We start from the raw sequence: 22,238 nt of genomic DNA, 5'->3' as shown, positions 1-22,238 counted from the left end.
AGTTCAGTAAACTGAAAGAAAACCATTTGAGACTGTTGTATATTTAGCCTTTTTACAGTATAAGTGAAGTCAAATTTATGAGGAATCCAGAAAAAAAGTTTAAAAAGTCACATGATTTTCAGAAGTTAAAATTACTTATAACTGTAATGATGGCCATAAGGCATGTGATTTCTGTTGGTGTATTTTGTTAATTTACAGGCCAATTTTCAAAATACTTTTGCAGTTTAGATGCCTGCAGGGCATTTCCTTATGTGAAAAATATTGGGGTTCTTGCACAAAATGTGGGTGACTCCCAGGACCCTACGAGGAGCAATATTTTCCTCACTTTAGCATCTTGAGTTTCTCCACCCATCCAAATATTAGGTCTTTGTCGGAAATCTCAGAGCTGCAGGCCTCTACTAGGAAGGTAGGAACAGTACTGAAAACTACTAAAAACTGCTGCTGCATCTCAGAGAGACAACACACACCTGGTTGATCAAATTAGGACTTAAATGCAGTTACTACCATGTTGGGCTCAAAGGCACCTATTTCTGGCAGTTCTACAGCATCATCAAATAGCTACAGACAGTTGTGCAATAAAACTACATATGATGTGTAATACCTCTGTTAGCTGTGCCAATCCTAATGGAAGAAGATGGCAGGTCTGCACACGACATTATATTAAATGAGACTACGAGGCATTTATTGTTATTGAATTCTACTGCACACTGGCAGATGTAATATCATGAAAATAAAGCATTGAGGGAGACAGTTTTGAAAGAAACACCTGCTTATAACAATTAAGTGATACTACTGAACAATCTTTTTATAGTTCTGCACAGGACCCCTGGAGAGGTGTATATTCCATGGGAATTAGTAACACATCAGGTTTCGGTAACATACTTCTGGTGATTTTAGGAGAGGCAGGTGGGTCCCCAAGATTTGCCAGGATATTTATGGATGAGTCAGTCTCTCACAGCCTGGAGCTGTTTCTCCCATGGTTCTGGCAGCAGGTGTTAGGGAGGTGAAGTAGGAACTGATCTTCTGCCACCATCTCCACCAAAATCAGTTTATCACACACGTGCTCCAGGGCACAGGATTTGGGCTGGATACACAGAAGGATCCGACCAGGGTGGAGATGACTCTAATATGTCCCTGTATCGCCCAAATCCTTCAGTGCAAGGTCTGCATAACCAGCAACGCAAGTAATTGGTTTGTGATGGAATAGAAAAGGTGAGTTTCCCAAGGGATGCCTCAACAAGGGCAGTCAATTAAACTCTTACTCCTTTGACTCCCCTAAAACCGAAGCTTTGCCAATTGTTTCCCCACATTTCCAGCAGAGGACAATGTGCAGGAACTACCTTTGTTAACTTCTCACCATCCTTCTTCCATCCTAACCATATGTAGTTCATAGAGTGGAATCATCATTCGCTTCTTTTCTGATAATCTTTTTCTTCTTCTTCACCACACTAGGCAATGCTGTGTCCTCTGTACATCTGCCTTCTTGCCTCATGCACTCTCCATCAATGGATGATAGAGTCTTGTTGCTGATCTGGTCACATCCTGCTGTCTTCTGTTCACTATTATGTTCACCTCTAGCTTTCTTCTTCCTTTTCTTTTTCTTCTTTTGGTTGTGCTCTGTGCACTCCTGCTTGTGAACCTGGCTGGAATCCAGAGGCATCACAGAAAAAGCACTTTGCTTCAAGATATCTGCTGCTGACACAGCAGCCTCTTGGTATCTCTGCCATTCCTGGTCACTGTCCAGCTCACTGGAAGGGTTGCAAGCAAAGTGGGAGGTAAGTATATTACTCTTTCATCCTTGAATTCACCCAAAGCACAGACTCTGAGATTAGCATAATCTTGATAAATGTAATGACTTGGTGACTCAAAAACGTATTCCAGTGACCGCTTAACCAGGCTGTACTCCAACCTGTCCTTAAAGACGCATCATGGGCATTGAAAAATTCATGCAAGTTGAAATTCCTAGTTTCCCTGCACTAGGAAAAATATTTTTCCAAAGTCAAATGTAAAAGGAATCTCTGAAACACAGCATGGAGTATTTTTTGGAACAAAGTAGCAGACTAACACCTCACCTAGAACTGGAAGGTTGTCGCCTCCTGGTTGAGAGCAGAGGTTTGGATTTCCCACAGTCTCCTGGAATAGATGAAGAGAATAGGCGAAAGCCTAAGAAACACAAAAAGGAACAGGGGGAAATAAATACATTAGCAAATTATTTTAGACAAGATATAAAACAGAGTCAGTAGCAGCAGCTAACAGCAATCCAAGTATGAGGCAACAGTGGTGTCATCTCTCACCTGGAATTTACATTGGACTGAAGAACTAGAAGGTGTTTGTTAAGCTTTCTGCACTATTTCATAGATAACAACTCCTGCTGATATTAACAAGAAGTCCTTCTACTGCACTCTTTCTTTAATCTAGAGCACTGTATGAACTAATACCAGATAGAATTCTTTACATTTGTCCCAGTAGAGAGCTATTAGATGACTGCTGACAACAGTGACTGTGCTTGGAACTCACCATCGTCTTCAGAGTCAGCTGTTTGCATGGAAGTCTGTGCAGGACCTGATGAATCCTCCAGTACAGTGATGTAGCTAGAAGGAAGACCACAGTCTGAATTTAGGAAAGGAAACAAGGATTCGATTTTATGCAGCCAGGCTAACTTTAAGAAGTTGGAAATGTTAAACAAGATTAAGGTGAGCAGTTAAGTAACCTTTGCTTAGTGGGTTCATTTCAATTTTTTTTACATTCAGAGCTATCTCCACAGAGCACGGCCATTTCATTCAGAAGCATGGCACATAGAAACTATGCATATGCAACAGTCCAAGCAGCCAACTCACACTGCATTCTAGGCCCATTAGTTTCCATGGGCCATACTTCCACATTAAAGAAGGGCAACAGCAATTTTTAATTAGGTGAAGCCTTTGAACACCTACCACAATGCCTGCACAGCTCTGAGTTAGGCTGAATTTGTCTGTTGTATGGATAAGTTGACAAAACGATCACAAATGTGGACTGAGGAATTTCCTGAACAGATTCAAAGCCTTGCCATAAATGGAGGTGGCGCTGATGAATCTCAATCCTGTCTATTCCCTTCCCAACACAGAACACTGAGCACTGAAGCTAACAAGAAAGGCTCTGCAGAACACACCACATCTACATTATCAATGGGAGGATAGGACAGGGGTCAGTTCACAAGCATTAGGAGCTCAGTCACAGGCCAGCAGTATGCACAGATATGTAGGAAACAAGAAGAGAAACCAAAATATAAGATGTTTCCCATGGAAAAAGATGTATTTAACTCTTCAGTGATTCCCACTTCTACTACTCAAGGGTACTGATACTGCTCTTGCAAGGGAAGGTTCTGATTAAGACTTATTTAATCTCATAAGGCTGTGCTTTGGTACTAGTTACCTGTCTAACATTGTTCCCAGTTTCTTTGCAACATGTGCTCTGAACTCTGGTGTGGTCTGTAATTCGTTGCCATCTTTGTCATGGTCATTCACCTTCTGTCTGTTTGAAATAAAAACAATGTGTGATCTCCTTCAGACCCAGTAACCATCTGCTGCTTTCACCTAAAACTGAAGACTGGGGACTGGCAATGGGATAAAGAGCCTTAGACCACTAAGTGGTCGATTCAAATCCATCTCAGACTGATAGTGGCCAAAAGCAACTACCATCAGAAGGCTGTTCACTAGCATGTGTGAAGTTGCTTGGGTAGTCTCACTATGGTCCACATTCCCTAAGCATCAACTGATGTCCACATTCCCTAAGTATCAACAACATAATTGGTATTAACTGACCCTTTGCTGAGAGTCTCAGCAGCACAGGCCAAGGATTGGAGCTTGAATGCTCCTACCATTCCTTTGTCCCTGAAGAACAGAGTTGTGGGTATATCAGCAAAGCAATGTGCTGCCGCTCACTCCAAATATGCCCCTGGAGAGAGGACTTTATTAAAAGTTGCCAGGTTGATAGGCTTGGAGACTGTGCTTGAAAACAAAAATATTGAGAATGAAGACAGAAGAATGTGGACTCAGTTGCAAGGCTTCTAAACCAAGGATTGCTTTCCCCATTGATTAGGAGAAATATTTGGCCACTTAGTATTCAACTGTAGACAAAAGACAATGTCTTATAATGGGAAGAATCAGGTAACCTTAACTACTGTATAGGCAGCACAAGTTCTGCCTATAATCACGGTTTCATTTTTCTTCACGCAAACAGCACTCTGAAATCCAGAAAAAATACCTGAGACTAGGTTGAACTTGTAGTAACTTGTCCTTCCCAAAACAACCTGACAAAATAAAACAAAGGCAAATTAGAAATCTCCAGGACTAAAACACCTTTAATCCTAATTCCACTGTAGATGATTTTATAGGGTAAAAGTAATTTTTGCACGATAGAATAGTGGTCACATTCAAAGGAGGATACGGTTATGATATGAAACATTCTTCAGGCAAACTCCACATCAAGTGACTAACTCCACTTGCTAAGATAGTGCACTGTGAGTTTAATGTTGGACTCAACATCTACTGGAAGAAAGTATCCAACTCTGGCAAGAATCTGATATATCTTTTTCTATTTCTATTATGATCCTAAATAGAAGACAAGCCAAGTCCTTCCCTGAAAGTACCATATTTCACATACTCTATGACACAGAGCCCTATAGAGAGACTAACTTTGAAGTCTGAATTCTGGAGTTGATAGAAAGGCTGCCTTCCTAGAAATAGAGTGAGGTATAGATGAAGGTCACTGGCAGGGTGAAGGCACAAGACAGAGTAGATCTGAAGCTTTCTGGCTATTTAGCTACTGATTAAATTACCCAGAAATTCTGTTTGGATTGAGTAGCTCGATACTATGTCTGGTTTAAGTAGGAAACACCTATATTTTAAACATTCTTTATGATTAAACAGCAGAGACAATAACATTATCCAGTGTTTAATATGAGGCAAGATTGTTTTTTTGTTTTTTTGTTTGTTTTGTTTTGTTTTTAAACAGGAGTGTTTAGGGTCCCATCCAAATTGTAACAAATTACTTTTAGAGAACTATTACAAGATTCACTGTGCAGCAGAGAGGGAGCCAAGATGCATATTCCCAAATCATGTTACTGTCCTAAACAGTTAAAGCTTTAGTATGGTCCAGAAACATGGATGGATGAGGTCTACACGGCAGGACTAACCAATGTTTTAACCATAACAAGGCAATACTGTATTAAAACCCTGTCTACAAAGCAGTAGCTATCACAGTTTAGACAAGATCTTAGAAGTCCCCCAATTTTCTGCGCTCTCAGCATCCAAGCAAGCACACTTTGGACAGCATGCAAGACAGTATTTGCACTTACACAGAAAAACAGTGGTAGGACAGCCTGGGGAGTAAGGAGCCAACATAGCAAAATGATTTTTCTTCTGTACGTTAATTCCCCAGTTTAAATTCAAAATATGATCCATAACTCAACTGTGTGATTTACACCAAGGGTCAGGCACAGTGAAGAAAGGTAGACAAGACACCAGACATGAATCATGATGCTAGAGAATCCTCAGTCCTCCCAATTCTTTCTTTTTGAGATTATTTATTTCAGACTTATTTTAAAGGATGTTTTTAAGAAGTGTTTTCTTACAGAGAGTGCAGGTTAGCATGAGATTTAATATGACACGTTTAAATTTTTTAACATAACCTATCCCTGTCTGAGTCACGGCTGAGTTCACCATTAGATTAGTTCCTAACCAACTGTACTCTAGACACGATCAGAATTAAACATAAAACTGTTCAGTTAATACTGGAGAAGCAACTGCCTTTGAGAGGCCACACTGTCGGGGGCAGGGGCTTGCACCCACCTACTGACCCATACGCCCCGCCAGCACCCAAAATCCAGGACTAGCCACCTCGCCAGCTTTGGGGTCTGGTTGCCCTTGCTGAGATGTGGGCCAGTCACAGGCTCGACTACTGGCCAGGGAGGCAGGAACGGAACTGGGATGTGACAGCCTAGGATTGCCCCTGACCAGGTGAGTCCAGCCCACGCATGGGAGGGGAAGGGCCTGCTCTCGGTCGGGCCTGCCGTCGCCAAACCAAAGGACCCCAGCGTCACCCCCAGCTGCCCTACCGCTGCCGGGCTCCGGCCGAACCACCGCCGACCGCTGCCCAGCCAGGTCCCAGACGGCCTCACGAAATCGCTCCAAGTCCGCCGCGCTGCTGCTGCTGTCCGAGTCCGAAACATTCGCGCCACAGCCACCCAGGAGCGCGGCCATCTTGGAAACCGCATAGCATCCTGGGACTTGTAGTCCAGGCCACAGTGACAGAGGCCCGAGAGCCCTCTGCTGAGCCCATGCGTTTGCAAGTTCCTGCTCTGGCGGGGAAACTCCACGACCCTCGCCTCTCCCGAAGGTGGACGGGGTGAGGGAATGACGAGCAGCACTTCCGCCGTAGGGCTGGTTTGGGGGGGTCATCCTTGTATCTCCCACTGCAGTGATCCGTTCTGAATGATCATTTAGCCCAAAGGGACAATATGAAGATGTATGTCAGTGTTTCTCAACCTTTCACGTTGGCAACCTCTTATCCAAAGTAAAAACAATTCATTAGCTGATTACATTTACTATAAGAGTGAAAAATGTATCAATGACAAGCCTATATATTTGTGTATATGTTTTGAGAAGTTCATGGAGAATACTTGACCTTGAAAGGCACAGGTGTGCAGGGACTGCAGGGATGAGATTTTCTTTGCTTTAGAAATGTTCAACATCTCACTACCAGCCTTGTTGCCTTTTGTGAAGTCCCTGGGCATGATGAGCCACTGGGTGAAAAACATTGATTTATGGCATTCAAAACCAAGGTGCTGATGGTGTACAGTCATCCACAGCACTCTGATATCACAGAGGGAGCAGAAAGTGTCTGCTAGGATCCATCTCATATTATAATCTTTCCTGCATTGTTAAGTGGAAGGAAGTTACCTCTCAAAAGCAGATGGGAAGAGGGTCACATGGTGCACAAGAATCCAGTAAAACATGGAGAAAAAGTCAGGTAGGCAGTATTTACTCTGTATTAAGTGGGGTGAAACACATTGGTACTGCAGTGTAAAATAAATCTGCATTGTCACTGACTGTTGTATAACTGTTCTGTGCATACAGAGGATACAGTCTCCAAGGATCTCAGATAGGCTGATATAATTTACTAGCAAACTCAAAACTGGGTTAAAAACAAACAAACACAAAAGGAACTGCACTGCCCTACACTTTTAAGATTGGGTGGCATAAGGAATACATAATCTGCAATATCCCCGATTGGAGGTAAAAGATTGATGGGTCAAAGTACAGACATTGAGATATGAGGGTATGAAGTTCATAAAGTGGCTATGTTTGGGTGTGGAGTATAATGAGTAGATACGATGATGAGGATGGATTGACCCTCATTTGGTGAGCTTTAATGTTCAGGGAGTTTATGGTTCCAGTTCATATGATCCAACGGAGAAAGTCTCTTGGTCCCTTTCTCGTAGTCGAAGAACGATGTCACTCTGGCTCACGCCTCCTGGTACTGTCGGTGGCCAGTGATGTGCTCGATGTAGATGCCCCTTGACCATCGGATGGTGTCTGACACCATGAGCCATGCGTAGTGTTGACCAATCCCGCAGGTCCGCAGCACACGCTCGTTGCAGGGATCCCAGGCGCCCAGTGTTCCAACAATCAGGACATCCACCTGCACCTTGTAGCCCTTCGCTCTCAGGGTGTCAGCTGGGGGGGGTAATTTTCCAGTTTACAAGCTTGGGGTTCCCATGCCGGGGTCCTGTTGTCAAAGGAAACCATGACGTCGACAAGGATGATCTTTTTCTGGCCCTCGTCAGTGATGACGACGTCAGGTTATAGCTGGCTGTCAGTACCAGGGATGGTGCAGTTCACGGAGATCTCCTCCAGGCGTGGTGCGATGGCTTTCATGGGGCGGTTCTGGATGGTGTTGTAGCACAGCTGCCAGGCTCTGGAGTGGGGTTTGCAGGTGCACAGAACGTGGGGCAGGGTCTTGCTGGAGTAGCCGCACTTCCTGCACTGCTTGTCTTGGTTCCTGTGGCGGACGGCTCCTTTGAGCGGGACGCAGTTGAGCCGGACATGGTGGATGAACTGCCAGTCAGCGAAACGGGTGAAGCCGCCCCCGGGCGAGGAAGTGGTTGCTGGAGTCCCACTTGCTGGTCAACTCAAAGGCTTTACCCTGGTCCTGTTTATGCTTCAGGGTTTCCACATACAGCGAGTGGATGGAGGCCTTCAGGGTCCTCTCCAGCAAGCCACTGGCACTTGGGGTGACAATGGTGTTGTCAGACCTGATCTGCAGCACCAGGACTCCCAGCTTCTGGCGCTCCTTGCACCACTCCCAGCAGCAGCCAATATGCTTCCCCAAGCAACACGTGGCGTTGTGAGTGTGGGACCACAGTGAAGCGATGTTGTGCCCATCCCTTACGAATTCCCCATCTAGGGAGCCGCTCAGGAAGGTGGCAATGTCTGGGTTGGAGATACTACACACATCTTCATCTTAACTGTGTGTTGTTAGTTGATACACTTGCATACAAGTGGAAATTCCAGCATGGCTGCTTGTTTATAACTTTGCTGTGGATCTTGCGGAAGACATCTGCTACTGGTGTTGACTTCTTGGCTCTTAGGGCCTCTGCTTTCCCAGGCTGAAGCCATAGGTAGTTCATGATCTGTTTAAAAACAATAAGGCTGCAGGGGATGGGGGGTTGGATGGACACAACCACTATGGCTTAAACCATCTCCTCCGTCTCTGTATGTAGACCAGTGCAGAAGCTGCACTCTTCTCCCACACTCGCCAGGCCCCTGTGTGTGGAATCCAGACACTGAAGCGAGCTGCGGTGGTCTGGTTCCCTTAAGTTTAGCAGAAACAATACCATTGTTTGGTGTTTAATCTTAAGTTACCCCCTGCTCCACTGCCCTAGGAACCACGGTGTGTGGAACCAGCCTCCATTCCCCCTCATACTCCTCCCTCCCGTGTGGAAGCTGGACTCCTTTCGCCCCGCTCCTCCCGGTGCGTGGGATCTACGTGCCACAGCCCTTAGGGCGTATGAGAGTTGCCCCCCGCCGCTCCGCTCTCCCTGGCAGGCGGAACCTGATGCCGCGGCCCCGCGTGTCGGTCGAGAGGCTGGTCCAGGACAATGCAGGCGGGGCTGGGTTTCCGGGGAATCAGGTGACAGCGGCGGCCCAGGGAGGAGAAGCTGGAGCGGGGATTGGAGCCAGCTGGGAGTCCGAGTCTCGGGGCTGTTGTAGTTGTCGTGGAGGTCGCGGCACCTGCTTCTCAGGTGAGCACCAGGGGGACGGGCCTGAGACTGCCGGGGGCGGCTTCGAGGCCCTGCCTGGGGTTGCGGACGGGCCTGAGGCCCGGGACGGGAAGTGGGCTGAGGAGGGGGTCGGTGGGGTGGGGCTGGGGACTTGGGCGGGGCTGAGCTGTCGGGTGGGTGTGTTGGGCATCCTGTCAAGTTAGCAGTAGGTGGTCGGGAGCTGAAAGGAGAAGCCGAAATCTCTGGCTCCTCAGGCAGGCGCTTCTCGCTCTTATTTTGTCGGGTGGGGGGGAGGGCGAACAGTTCGTGTGCAAGGGGGTGTCTCCTCACTGATACACTGAATTTACATCTGTTTCTATTTCGTTTTTATTGCCTCAGGCCATTAGCTGGGTAACTCATAAGTCTGTATACGCAAAAAAGAACAGGAGTATTTGTAGCACCTAGCGCACTTCTTCGAAGAAGTGAGCTGTAGCCTACGAAAGCTTATGCTGAAATAAATTTGCTAGTCTCTGAGGTGCCACAACACTCCTGTTCTTTTTTTTGGAAATCACAGTTTGTTAATGCTTACTTTCCCAAACTAGCACAGGGTGTCCCAGTATCTGGCTTGACTCAGGTGGGAAATAACCCCTCCTCTCCTCACCTATGTGTGGCTCTTTGTAAAATGTTATTTGGTAAACAGTCGCTTGTCCCAGTTGCATTTTTTCTGTAACACTGACTGTGTTAAGCGACAAAGAGTTCTTGTCTTTTCTTTAGTGAATTACAGAATAGCAGATTTTAGGTTTACCTGTAACAGTGGGACTTTGATTTTTACTTTTGCAGCTGAGGCAGATGGTACTGCTCAGTGGTTGGAGCAGGAGTCCAATAGCAAGGAGACTTGGATTCTATTCTCCTTTTTGCTTCTGGGTTCCTGTGTTTCTGCAGGGAAACAATTATTTGGTTTCCCTGTCTGTAAAAATTGGGATAATTTACACTCCTTTGTAAAGTGCTTCGCCCTCTTAACATTATTTGTCGCTCTTTACATTTAGATTTTTTTTTCTCCCCAAGGACCTAAAATGTTTCATAAGTGTCCATCAAAGATGTGGCTATTTATAAATAGATTAATATTTGGGTTTTAGTTCTTATCTTCAAATGTAGTAACTTCTGATATATTTTAATTCCCCTCTGGGATTCCTGTATATGCTTTAAACCACATAAAAACAATTCTTCTTTTTTATTTTTTTTAATTTCAAATAAAACCTCCCCTGGCAACCTATCAAGTTGGAATAAATAGTCCACGTAGTACATTTATGATCGATTTAATCCTGTAAAACATATTACATAATCTAATATCATCTGAATATTTTTTTCTGGCGTTATCTAACTGATTATATCAGTTTTCTTTATCCCTTAGATTTGCCCTGGTTTAAAAAAGAAGTGTGTTCATAGGCTTCATTCCAAGTTCTGTTTGAGTCTGTTATCTGTTTAATGGATGGGAGAGAGCTTTGTTCTGTTCTACGCTATCTTTGTCTTTTACATGCTTGGTGTTCACAATATTCTTTTTATACTAACAAAGTACCTTGCATTTGTATATCACATTTCCTCTCAATGGATTCCAAATCACTTTTTAAACATAGGCCTCAATCCTGCATTCTAATTCTCTAACATAAGTTTGTGAAGAGTCTCACTGAATTAAATGTGTCTCTGAATAGTAGATTAATGTGCAAGATGGTGTTTTAAATTGATGTTCAGTCTACATATATATGTGGGGACCACTTCATCTAACCCTGAAGGGCATATACAGCACAGCAACATAAAAACTGCAAAGGGAGAATAAAACATGCATGACTGATTATCTAAAGAGTGAGTCGAAACATAACCTATCAGGAGATGGGGGAAGGGAATAAAGAGGCAACTAGGTAAATGTATGTTTAATAATTAACAGTTTTACTTCAGCAGGAATGTACATGCTGTGAATGTCAGAAAATAAACTTACTGTTTTTCATGGGGCTGTCAGGAAACATCAGCTCTTGCAGAAAAAGTGATCTGTGACCATATGTTAGGTACACTTGAAGTTCAGAGAAGTCTCACGTCGTAGGTTTCAGATTTGTGTTTTGTTTTATGTCTGAGGGTCTTCTTCTAAACCTAGTATCGAGAGAGAGATTTTCTTGAAACTTTTATAATATTAATGAAAACAGATCATTTTAAAATTTGGATTGCCATGTTTGCAACAAAAACATTGTAACTTTGTGCTAGTACATCAGAAGAAAGTGAACCCGAAATTTTCATTGTCCAAGCAGAGGGAAATTTAGAACTTGAACAAAACAGAATCTGTCATGAGAAGGAAACTAGACTGGAAAAATTCTTCAACTTTTAGTAATTTCTTTAGTAATATAACACTGTGACACATTAGTAAAACGAGCAAAGAAACTTATTTTTCTGTACAGGTGTTTTAATCTGACAGTGTTCCTTTAAATCTAATATTTAAGATATACAGCAAAGAGAAATAATTAAAAATGTTAATATGTAGTCAGTGACCTAGATCCCAATTGGAAAGCAGTGATTCTTAATATTTATGAAATAACTAACATTATAAAGCAAACACTTCTGAACATTGTATATATCCTATAAATATGATTTATAACTTAGGTGACAACATCGTCTGATGCTTTCTATCCTGCACTCTGAATTATTGTCCATCTGTGCTCTTTGTCATTGAGATTTTTGGATGCTTTAATTTAAAATGTCATGATCTCTTTTTTTTTTTTTTTTCTTGTGAAGTTACTCATAGTTTTCAGAGGCAAATTGCTGTATCTCTGGAAAATCTCTAATTTCTCTTAGATCCATACACTTGGTCTCTTTCACTGGCTGATGCTCCAGCCCTGCGTTTCCTGGTTCATCGTTCCCCCACTTCTCTGCTCCACTCTGTGTCTTTAGAATATATTTCCTAAATATTTTGTGGGTATCTTCTCCTCAGTTGTTTCTTGCAGGTGCACAGATGAGCACATAAACCTCACCAGTCTCCCATGCTATTATTTCCTCCTCAGTCTCTCAGACCATCTGTTGCTCTGAACTGCCATGGAACCTTCAGGCCCCAGAGTGCCATCTGCTTCTTAAAGCCCTCTTTCTCCTCACATATTCATTTGCTCTTTCAACCAGACTGGCTCCAGAGAAGTCTTCTCCCCCCGCCCTTTTTGTTTGTTTAAGGACATCTGCATGAAAACAAGTTCATTTTTTCTTAACAGTTCATCTGTTCCTGCTGTTTGTTCCCCATGTCAAGTAGTAATGCACTGTGATATCAGTCATTTCCACAGCAACCAGTTGTGATATCACAGAGGATGATGATTTCAAATGGGGGAATAAACAGTAGGAACAGATGGACACTTAAGAAACAAATACTTTGTTTTCATGGAAATGTCTTGATAACAAAGAACAAGGGAAGAAAAGTGGAAAATCTTTGAAAACGTGCCATGAGGTCAGAACTAACTGTTGCACCTTCTCCTTCCTTCAGTTTCTTTAATGGTCCTGGCATTTGTGAGTTGGGCCTTGAAGAGCTGGTCAAAGGACAAAGGTTTAGTAAACCTAGATCGGGGTCGGCAACCTTTCAGAAGTGGTGTGCCGAGTCTTAATTTCTTCACTCTAATTTAAGGTTTCGTGCCCCAGTAATACATTTTAACGTTTTAGAAGGTCTCTTTCTGTAAGCCTATAATATATAACTAAACTGTTGTTGTGCGTAAAGTAAATAAGGTTTCTAAAATGTTTAAGAAGCTTCATTTAAAATTAAATTAAAATGGAGAGCGCCCTGGTCTGCTGGTCAGGACCCAAGCAGTGTGAGTGCCCACTGGATATTCCCACTGGTCCGCCTCCAGGCAGCTGTCCATTTAGTTGCCTACCCTGAACCTAGATGTTATTACATTATACCCATTCTTTCTCCCACTTTTTAATAAGACACTTTTTGTTGTTTAAATACACTGAAAGGGCACAGTGGTCCTGAGGTGCATATGGTGTCCTTTTATTGAGCACTGAATCGAATACAAAGAAGGGCTGGCTTATGTTTATTTATTTTCTTAAGTGTACTCTCGCTAGTACTCTGTTTTTTTAACAGGGCTGCAGGGGTTGGTAAATGAGGTGGTTCATCTTGATTATCTCTGATTATGAATTATTCTAGTTGAACATAAGGTACAGTTATTAATGGATTGAAGCAATGTAATGCTTCTTGCTCTCTGGTCTTCAATCCTTCTCATTTTATTTCAAATGTATATATAATAGACTGTTTGTACGAATACCATAGAGTTTTTTTTTTTCTTGCCATAGCTTACAGATAAATATAAGATTGTCCCTTCCTGCTCCAAAGAGTTTATTACAAACTAGGTTCAATAAGACACATTGTGCATCAGTGAGAGATTACAACAAAGTGGGTGAATGAGACAGTCTTCGACAGTACATGCTCATAAGGTTACTTGTTATTGTCTTATCTTATTAATTATGTTTGTAATCTTTTTATCTTTTTAATTGATGAATTCCTAAGGGGGCATTAGGTCTGAAAGAGGTACTGAAGAGAGACTTGGAGGAGGTGCAGTTACAGGGTCAGGAAGGTCTTTCTTTTCAGGAGTATAGGTCAGCACTGGAGAAAGTACAACGGCTTTTGTGGGAGAAAAGCTGAACTGGGTCACCTGACAGCTCAAGTGGGGTGAAGGAAGATATTGGCAGAAACAGAAGTAATTAAGCCTTTTTGTGTTTCTGGTTTCTCTCTTGCATTATGACCAAATCTGCTTTAAAAAGAACATTAAATTCAGGTCTGAAAATTCATGCTATGGATCCCAAAATCTATAGGGGTAAATCCTTCCCCTATCTCTCCTACTACTAAAATATTAAACCAATATTTAAAGCAGAATAGCACATGAGCGAATCCTGGTACTTTAAACATTAGCTTCTTGCTTCAGTTTTGGATTTTTTTTGTTATTGGGGTTCATTTAAACATTCATTATCTGAGCAAGATAAGCTAATGCTGCTAAAGATTCTGGCAGAAAGGATGCATGAGAACAGTGAAAATTGTTTTTTAATGTGTAGTTTGGGAATTGGTAGCATTTCCACCTGTCCTGTACTAAAGCATTTTTTTTTAAATAACAAGGGGAAACTGCCTTGCTGATGAGGGTAAATGAAGCCATGCTGTGAAATGCTAGGAGTCAGCAGTGCTGAGAGGCAGTGTGCGTTAAGGCACAGTAGTTGTGAATGCTGAGCTGTCCTTCTGGGACCCCAGGCAAAATGATGTAACTGAGTGAAAAAGCTCTGTAGAAATAAATCTCTTCTCCTTCCCCATTTGTTCTGTTGTGGTGTCATTGATGCAATACTTTAATTGGGCTCAGGCTTGACACTTCTTTAGTCCTGCAGCAGAATTGCATTGTATGACAAAAACACTGGGATAAAAGCTGGAGATACTGAAGTTTTGTTTTACAGCTCTGTATGTGTGCTTCAGCATTACTCAGGAAGCTGAGGTGACCTTTTTAGTACTTGTGGGGTAAGTTATGCAGTCAGTAGTTTATGAAAGGTTCTAGTTGCCCTTTCCAAATAATTAATTTCTGTGTACTTGTGAAAGTTTTAGACAGTCATCTGTTTCTTTGATTTATAGTATCTATGATTTATAGACTTTCAGCATCTTGGTATCTGAGCTCCTTATTTTTTTTTAATCGTTTTTTCTTGGTTAATTGTGACTGACTCAGCAGGTATAGATTTGTTCTTGATTTCTGGATTAAAAATCAGAGTAGACATTTGGTATTTGTATCAAATAATAAAAAGTATATCTATTCCCTGGGATCTACATGTCTTGTACCCATGCTGCCTCCATTCTGTAAAGTGCTTCGGGATTTGCATGTCATGGAAATCCCATACTAAGGTTTATGGTAGTTATGTTTTAGCAGAAAGAAATAAAAAGAGAGAGAATCTTGCTGAGTAGACATACCATATGTGCTGCACAGGTAATATGTGAACATGAGTCAAGAGCCTGTGAGCTGTACAAACAACTGGGATGTTCAGTCCTTAGTATACTGGGTGCTTCTGCAACATAATTGCTAGAAATGTTCACTGTTCACTTCCACCCATGGCCATGACAGCAGTGAGAGGGATAAGAAACAAGGTTTAAAAATAAATATATTGGAATTTTTCAATTTAAACTAAATATATATTTAAAAAAAAATACATGTAATTAGGTAACTTTGAAATTGACAATCTGTTAAGGCCTAAACTTATTGTTATATAATTAAATAATTTGAAATTAAATACAAAAAATATTAAGCAGTATATGTTTGCTGCTGAGTTTCAAAGAAAGTCAGACTCACTGAACTGTTGTAAGGATCTGGAACCCAAATTTGTTGAAGTTCTAAACCAGATTTTCAGAGCAGATACTCTCTTGCACCTGCAGAAGAGGCTAACTTTTTAAATTTTAGTTTATTCAGCTAGTTCAGTTCAATAGCTAGTTCAGTCGAAGTTAAGAGGAAAAAGCAGGAAAACTTGTCTTCCTCTCCCAATCTAGGAATAAAACTCAGGTATAAGAAGATGAGGTCTACTGATTCTAAAATCTTGAATGACATGGTGACCAGAAACACTAATTTCTGTTCACTAACTACAGATAATGCTTCCTTTGTTTAATACATCATCTAGTTTAAAATGCAAAACATTATTGATACTCTTTTTTTTCTTATGTATCCGGTACATTTAAGGTAGTTCTATTTAAAACCAAAATTTAAAATGCTGTTTTTGTTTGTGCAGTTTAAGTGAATTCCAAACAGCCTCCAAAAGGAGCTTGACACAAATCACAAGTTTAAAAAACAAAAAACTTATCTAGTAAATAAGAAAAAACGCATTTACCATTTTTCTAACATAATAAAAATGTAAAAATTAAGCATCTCCATAAATGTAAATTAAACTGTATAATTGCTTAAATAAATGTATATAGATATATTGTATCCCGTGGCTAGCATAAAAAAGTACCAAATTTAGTACAAAGGCTGGATTCAGTTGCAAGTCAACATTTTTTAATTTTTACCAACCAGCCAATGAGAATCAACCTGTCTTGAGAAAAATAACTAAAAAATACCAATGTGAAACACACATCTAAAATTGATGATTTAAATCAATCCACCCTGGTGTGAGGATCACTTCCATCCACCTTCTTTTCCTGGGCTCCTGGTAACCTGAACTAATGGATGTAAAAAAAAAATCCTAGGTGCATTGAATGACCTGTATGTTCAACCTGAGTGTTTGTGGGGGGGGGGGGGATAAAAAAGACCTCTTTAGTTTTCTTGTAAACCTCACTGAATTCTAGAAGAAAGGTGTGACGTGATCTCCTGACATGGTCCTTTGTTAAACTCCTTTTCAGCCTGTGCTCAGAAATTTGTGCCCTGTACTGAATTTTGGGAAGAGCACATATGACTAAATACACGTATCAACAATACACTTTGCAAAGAGTAACTGCTCTTTGGTAACATTTACAAGAAGATGGAGATGGGAAACCTGTCTTAATTTTCAGCCTTGGGGTTTAATGTGCTAGTCAGTCAGTGCACCCAGAATTTTAAAATGTAGGTGATATCAACAGCTAGGTCATATGACAGATATTCAAGATAGCTTGACTTCTAAAAAAAGACTCCTCTTGGCTGCCATAAAATTGAGATGTTGTAATGTGGGATCCAAATGGTCCTTGGGCAAGTAATCTGAATATTTTTTTCTTCTTTCAGTTTCAAATAGGACAATAATGTAACAGTAATGCAACTGGAATTTCTTTTTCTCTGTCTCATAGGATTCCAGTCGGAAGATTTTACTGATCTTGGATCTGATTAATTCCTGAGGATGGCAAGTAAAGGGCCCACAGCGTCTACATCCGCTGAAAACTCCAGCACTGGAGGGACCAGTGGCAGCAGCAGTAGTAATGGTGCTGGGGACAATACTAATCAGGACAGCACTTTTGAATGCAACATCTGTTTAGACACTGCCAAGGATGCGGTTATCAGCCTGTGTGGGCACCTCTTTTGGTCAGTATTCTGCTTTCCTTAGGTAGGCCAGAATATGGGTCTGGGACAAACACACTTTTATCATCCAGGAGCTGAGGATGTGACAAGGTTAAATGTCAGATGAAAAGTCCAGCCTTGCAATCTTAAAATGTGAATGGGATTATGGACTTGGAATTGAATGCTATAAGCAGAAATTTGGTAACTTACTGTTCTGCCCCCAGATCCATTTTTCTGTTAAATATGCAGTTACTCCAGGCTAGTGTTGGTCTCCTTAAGTTTAGCTTTCGGTAGCCCTCTGGATTGTTGGGCTGAAAACTAAATTGCACAGCCTTGATTAATATAATTTGGCAGAGCAATATTATTCTCATTCATGCCTTCTGGCTTGGCACACACCCACTGTTTGGGTCTAAATTCCTCTGTAACCCACCCATACCTGGATCTGCTTTGCACCTTGTCCTTGAAGCAGGCTCTGGAGTCCAAATTATGAATTTTTAGGCAAATCACACCCTCATCGCAGGCCTCCTTTCACTGCTAGTGCTGGCAGAAATGTTGTAGAGAGACCGTTTTTGTTGTGAGGTTATTTTTCTTTCCCTATACCATCTTGGGAGTGGCACTAGCTCTTCAGGTCCACCGTCTGTCCAATGTGAGCAGATGTCCCATAAACACAGTGAAAATGTTATGCCTCCCATGTGTCTTGTCTGGGTTTGAGCGTTGAAGTAGATTGCCCTGCTTTCCCACAATACTTCAGTGTGCTGCAACGGTATCTTTTGCCTCAAATGTTACTGTTTTGGTGTAGTTGAAAGACGGAATGATACAGGAAATAACCCTCTTTCCCTAATTTTTTTTTTTTAATGCAACAGTTAGCAAGGGTTGACATTGCTAATTGTGTAGGGTTTTAAGCACTATGGATTAAATTCAGGTCTCAGTTAAACCTGTGTGGTTGCGTGGGTGAAAGCAAGTAGAATTTGGTTTCTGGTGTCAACATTTCAGCTGTAGGTGCTTGTTATCTGGCTTTTTTTTTTTACAATGAAACCTTCTTGTGATCACAACTTTTTGATTAAACCACCTAACTGGGGTGACTTTACACCAGGATTGAAGGACCAGTCTTTAGGTGGACAATCTGCGTATTGTTTATACCACTTGGAGAGCAGTTGATTGCAGTGTCTTTTGATAAGTAGTCTTATTTTGTGGCCTGTTTCTGTTTGGTTTTGACTTTTTTAAAGTTGCCACAAGGACTTTAATTGAAGTAAAGTGTCTTAAAGGAGAAATTAGAATAACCCTACTCTGTTCCTCATACTGCATGCCCATTTTAGAATTAACAGTGTGATGCATAATGTACATTTCTCCATATCTTTCCCAATATTTTAGCCATGTGATTCTCAGGATCTTAACGTCATTCAGTTGGCATCTTTTTAATTTGCATCTTCGATTAGGACGTAAGCTCATGGGATCAGTGAGCAGAATCTGTGCGAAAAGGCCTAGAAGGATGAATTTAAGCCTTTGTGTATGCCTCTTGTGCTGATATCTAAGGCGGTGAAACTTCTAGATGGGGAGAGTACAGGGACCAATTGTTGTGGTGTGGTTTCTGTCCATTTGGCAACCTAGTGTCAGATTGAAAAACTGGAAGGGCCAGAAGAGGTTTGACTTTTGCTGTACTTTCAGAAGTTCAGTTTGTTCTTATGCAAAGTTATGGTACTGACATTGCCGATTCTTTAACCTTCTGCTGCCCCTTAGGTGTGCTGTCCCCAATATACTCTCTATATTTTCCAAATCTCAGTGTAAGTTACTAACTACATTTTTTTTACCTTTTTCTCTTTCTGTCCTGTTATCAAATCACCCTGGGAATACCAACAGTTGGCCTTGTTTACACCAGGTAAGATCGTTTTCTTTTTACTTTGTCTTTCATCAGCTCTTATTACACAATAACCCCCTCAGACCTCTCGGGTATTCTGTCAGAAGCTGCAATATCCCCTTCTCTTTCTAAGCACACTTGCTTCTCTCCAGGGCAACCAGAATGCACTAATGAAACTTAACATGCAATCATTTGCAATCCACTTTTCCAGAGGAAGAGAGGTATAAGCCCAAAGACCCTTTTTTTTCAGGGTCTTAACCACTCAAATATTTAGTGATTCAGGGAGGAGAGTTTACATATGGCAGACAAGAGGGCTTAGTATGTAGAAAAAAACTTGAAGCACTTTTCTTGCCACTCTTACTGTTACACCCCTACTCTGTGTATGTTAGAATCATAGAAACAAGAGATGAGACAAGACTAGTCCTTCCTTCCCCAGGCCAGTGTGGGGTTGTTTCTACAGTGTAGTTTTCCCAGTTTTCTCAGCCCAATTTACAAATGTACACTTCAGCAGATGTGATATAGCAGTTTATTATACTAAACTACAGCAAGTACTGCCCAAATCTGAGGCACTTTGGTATTTCCAAAGGGTAGGCAGTTTGCCTCCTTGGTTTTCAGAATAGCTGTAGAATTCCATTTGGCTGACTTTTGTGTGGCTGTGTGAGATATATTTGCATGTTGTTATTGTTCCATTGTTCTCATAGTGCCTTATTTATTTTGTTTTATTTTTCTCTTGTAGTGGTTGGAGACCAGGCCAAACAGGCAGGTGTGTCCAGTATGTAAAGCAGGAATCAGTCGAGATAAAGTTATTCCTCTGTATGGAAGGGGTAGTACTGGGCAGCAGGACCCCAGGTAAGGAATCTAAATGCAGCCTCTTCTTTGTGGAAACCACATACCTAATTATTATACAGTTGATGTGTCAGATAAGAGATGGCCAAAACTTAGGGGAGGTGATAATGTCTGCCAAATACATCCTGGCTCTCCCAGGACCTGGATTCCCACACCCTGTTTCTTGCTTGTCTGTGGAAATCTATTTTAACTGAATTGAACACTAATTACTAACTGAAGATGGCACATTGTGCAAAATATTACCTGACTAGGACAACTTGGACAGGATGTTCATTGGGTTGATCACAGTTTTCAAGCTCCCTTAATTGTGAAATGTAACAAGGATGTTGCTGCACAGAAATGTAGAATCTCAATTTGTGGATTTGGAACTGGAGGTTCAATTAACTGATGGGTCTGTTGGCCCCTGCTAGTAAGCTAACTACACACAAGTCTGCTGCAACAATTCAGTGGTCTCTGGACATCTGTGAAAGAGCAATTAATGTTGGTTCTATTTTACTGGCCAGGGCAGGAAACTAATAGCACACCATATATCGCTATGTTTATACTAAGTCTGCTGTCTTTTCCAGAGAAAAAACTCCACCGCGACCGCAGGGACAGAGACCTGAACCAGAGAACAGAGGGGTAAGTAAAACACAAGTTAAAGTGGAAAGATTGGATTAGGATTTGGGGAGGAGGGAGACCAACTGTGGAGATCCTTTTATATTGCCTATTGTACATCTCTTGGTACTTGATGTTGTGTTGTGGATGCCTCCATTCCTCAGCATTTTATAGCATGAGTTAACTTTACTCAAACTTTACAATTAAAGCATACAATATGGTGTTGCTGGGGATATTATCTTTCAGAATCAGAACGTGCTCCGTATGCATAAGTGGTGCAGTGCTTCTGAAAATGGTTCTGGACATATCTCTCCTTTTTGTTAAATGAGAGGTGTCTTGGAAATGTACACTGTGTGTGCTTCTGTCACTGTATGCCAAAGGTCGCCAAAGTGTGGGGCACACCCCCTGAAGGGGCCGTGGAGGAATGTCCTGGGGGTGCAACGAGGTCCAGGCCAGCCTCCATGGAGGGTGGAGAGGGAGTGCCATCCAGCCCCTCCACACCCCCAGCTCTGCTCCTGTGTCTGGCCCCAGCCCCAGCCTCAGTACAGCTCTGCTGATGGCCCCACGCCAGCTCCCAGCCTCGCCACTAGCCGTGGCTCCATTCTCAGCCTGGAGCCGAGGCTGGGGGTAAGGCTGGAAGTGGAGCCATATCTTGCAGCAGGCCCAGCTACCAGCCTACCCCACACCCTGACTGGGGCCCCAGCCTTGGCCCTTTACCCTATCTGTGTTCCTTCCTCACCCTCCCCGCCCCCAGGAGCTGCAGCCGTGCTTCCAGTTCCAGGGGTGTGTGGACAGGAGAAAGCGGGGGGCATGAGCCTCAAAGGTTGTGGGACCATTGCTATGTGCTGATATCCACTTCACTATAGAACATTACTTTACCATGTTTATATATACACATCCCAAATGGAGTGGGGTACGTTTATGCAAACAGCAGCCCAGGTATGTAAAGACAGTGAATATAAATATCAGGCTGTACATGGGGAACAGTTATCAGGATAGATAGTAGTTTCCTAGGACAGTAAGAAGTGAGCATGACCTGATGAAACACTTGCATATTTCCATGTAATTCAGCTTCATGTCCCCAGAGAGCACTCGTATATCTCATTGCTTTAAACAAACAGCCCTGCTGGGTATGACTGAGGAACATTTCTACATTGAATAAACGGGAGCTCAGTAGTTCTCTGTCCGTGGAGGATTGCCTTCTTATTAAATCAGCTGCTGCATCTTGGTAGAACCTTTTAGCAAGTGCTGCCATTAATTGGAGGAATCTGGCATAAAGACATTGCAGCAGTGGTGCTGCTTCTCTAGTTTCTGAAACTGCAGGAGCTGCCATGCAAAGAAGCATTGCTGCATCCAGGGCCGGCACTTCCATGTAGGCGACCTAGGCGGTCGCCTAGGGCACCAGGATTTGGGAGGGCGGCAATTCGACGGCTGGGGGTCCTTCCGCGCTCTGGGTTGGCGGCGGCAATTCTGCGGCGGGTCCTTCACTTGCTCCAGGACCCGCCGCCGAAGTGCCCCGAAGACTGGGAGTGCGGAAGGACCCCTCCCCCCCACCGCAAAATTGCCACCAACAACCGGGAGCCCGGAAGGACCTTCGCCTAGGGCACCAGAAACCCTAGTGCTGCTCCTGGCTGCATCTGGCCCCTTTTGTAGGGAGTTGATGACAAGACAATTGTCAATGTAAACAGAAGAGTCGGGGGGG

General features: G+C 42.4%; 2 protein-coding genes across 3 annotated transcripts in view; one reads left to right on the top strand and one right to left on the bottom strand.

Annotated features, from left to right (window-relative positions):
* Positions 1 to 655: 655 nt before the first annotated feature.
* On the bottom strand, positions 656 to 9,109 carry C22H12orf43 (chromosome 22 C12orf43 homolog). Its single transcript, XM_032773700.2, has 6 exons — positions 6,095 to 9,109; positions 4,243 to 4,288; positions 3,412 to 3,510; positions 2,518 to 2,591; positions 2,073 to 2,163; positions 656 to 1,748 (listed from the first exon to the last, which is right to left on the bottom strand). The coding sequence occupies exons 1-6, from the start codon at positions 6,435 to 6,437 to the stop codon at positions 1,388 to 1,390; spliced, it is 1,014 nt and encodes a 337-aa protein (XP_032629591.1). The 5' UTR covers positions 6,438 to 9,109; the 3' UTR covers positions 656 to 1,387.
* Positions 9,110 to 9,118: 9 nt separating this feature from the next.
* The window catches only part of LOC116820930 (E3 ubiquitin-protein ligase RNF185), a 65,060-nt gene continuing 51,940 nt past the window's right edge, over positions 9,119 to 22,238 (top strand). Inside the window, exons 1-5 of one of the 2 annotated variants that reach the window (XM_032773708.2) lie at positions 9,119 to 9,283; positions 17,031 to 17,262; positions 19,096 to 19,114; positions 19,830 to 19,942; positions 20,506 to 20,560. In XM_032773708.2, the coding sequence (XP_032629599.1) occupies positions 17,081 to 17,262; positions 19,096 to 19,114; positions 19,830 to 19,942; positions 20,506 to 20,560 (369 nt within the window). In that variant the 5' untranslated portion in view covers positions 9,119 to 9,283; positions 17,031 to 17,080. The remainder of the gene's footprint in view (positions 9,284 to 17,030; positions 17,263 to 19,095; positions 19,115 to 19,829; positions 19,943 to 20,505; positions 20,561 to 22,238) is intronic. The other variant, XM_032773705.2, reaches the window with a different exon arrangement.

Source organism: Chelonoidis abingdonii, chromosome 22, assembly GCF_003597395.2.
Source record: "Chelonoidis abingdonii isolate Lonesome George chromosome 22, CheloAbing_2.0, whole genome shotgun sequence".
NCBI classification, from domain to species: Eukaryota; Metazoa; Chordata; order Testudines; family Testudinidae; genus Chelonoidis; species Chelonoidis abingdonii.
This window is presented reverse-complemented; position numbering and strand designations above follow the sequence as displayed.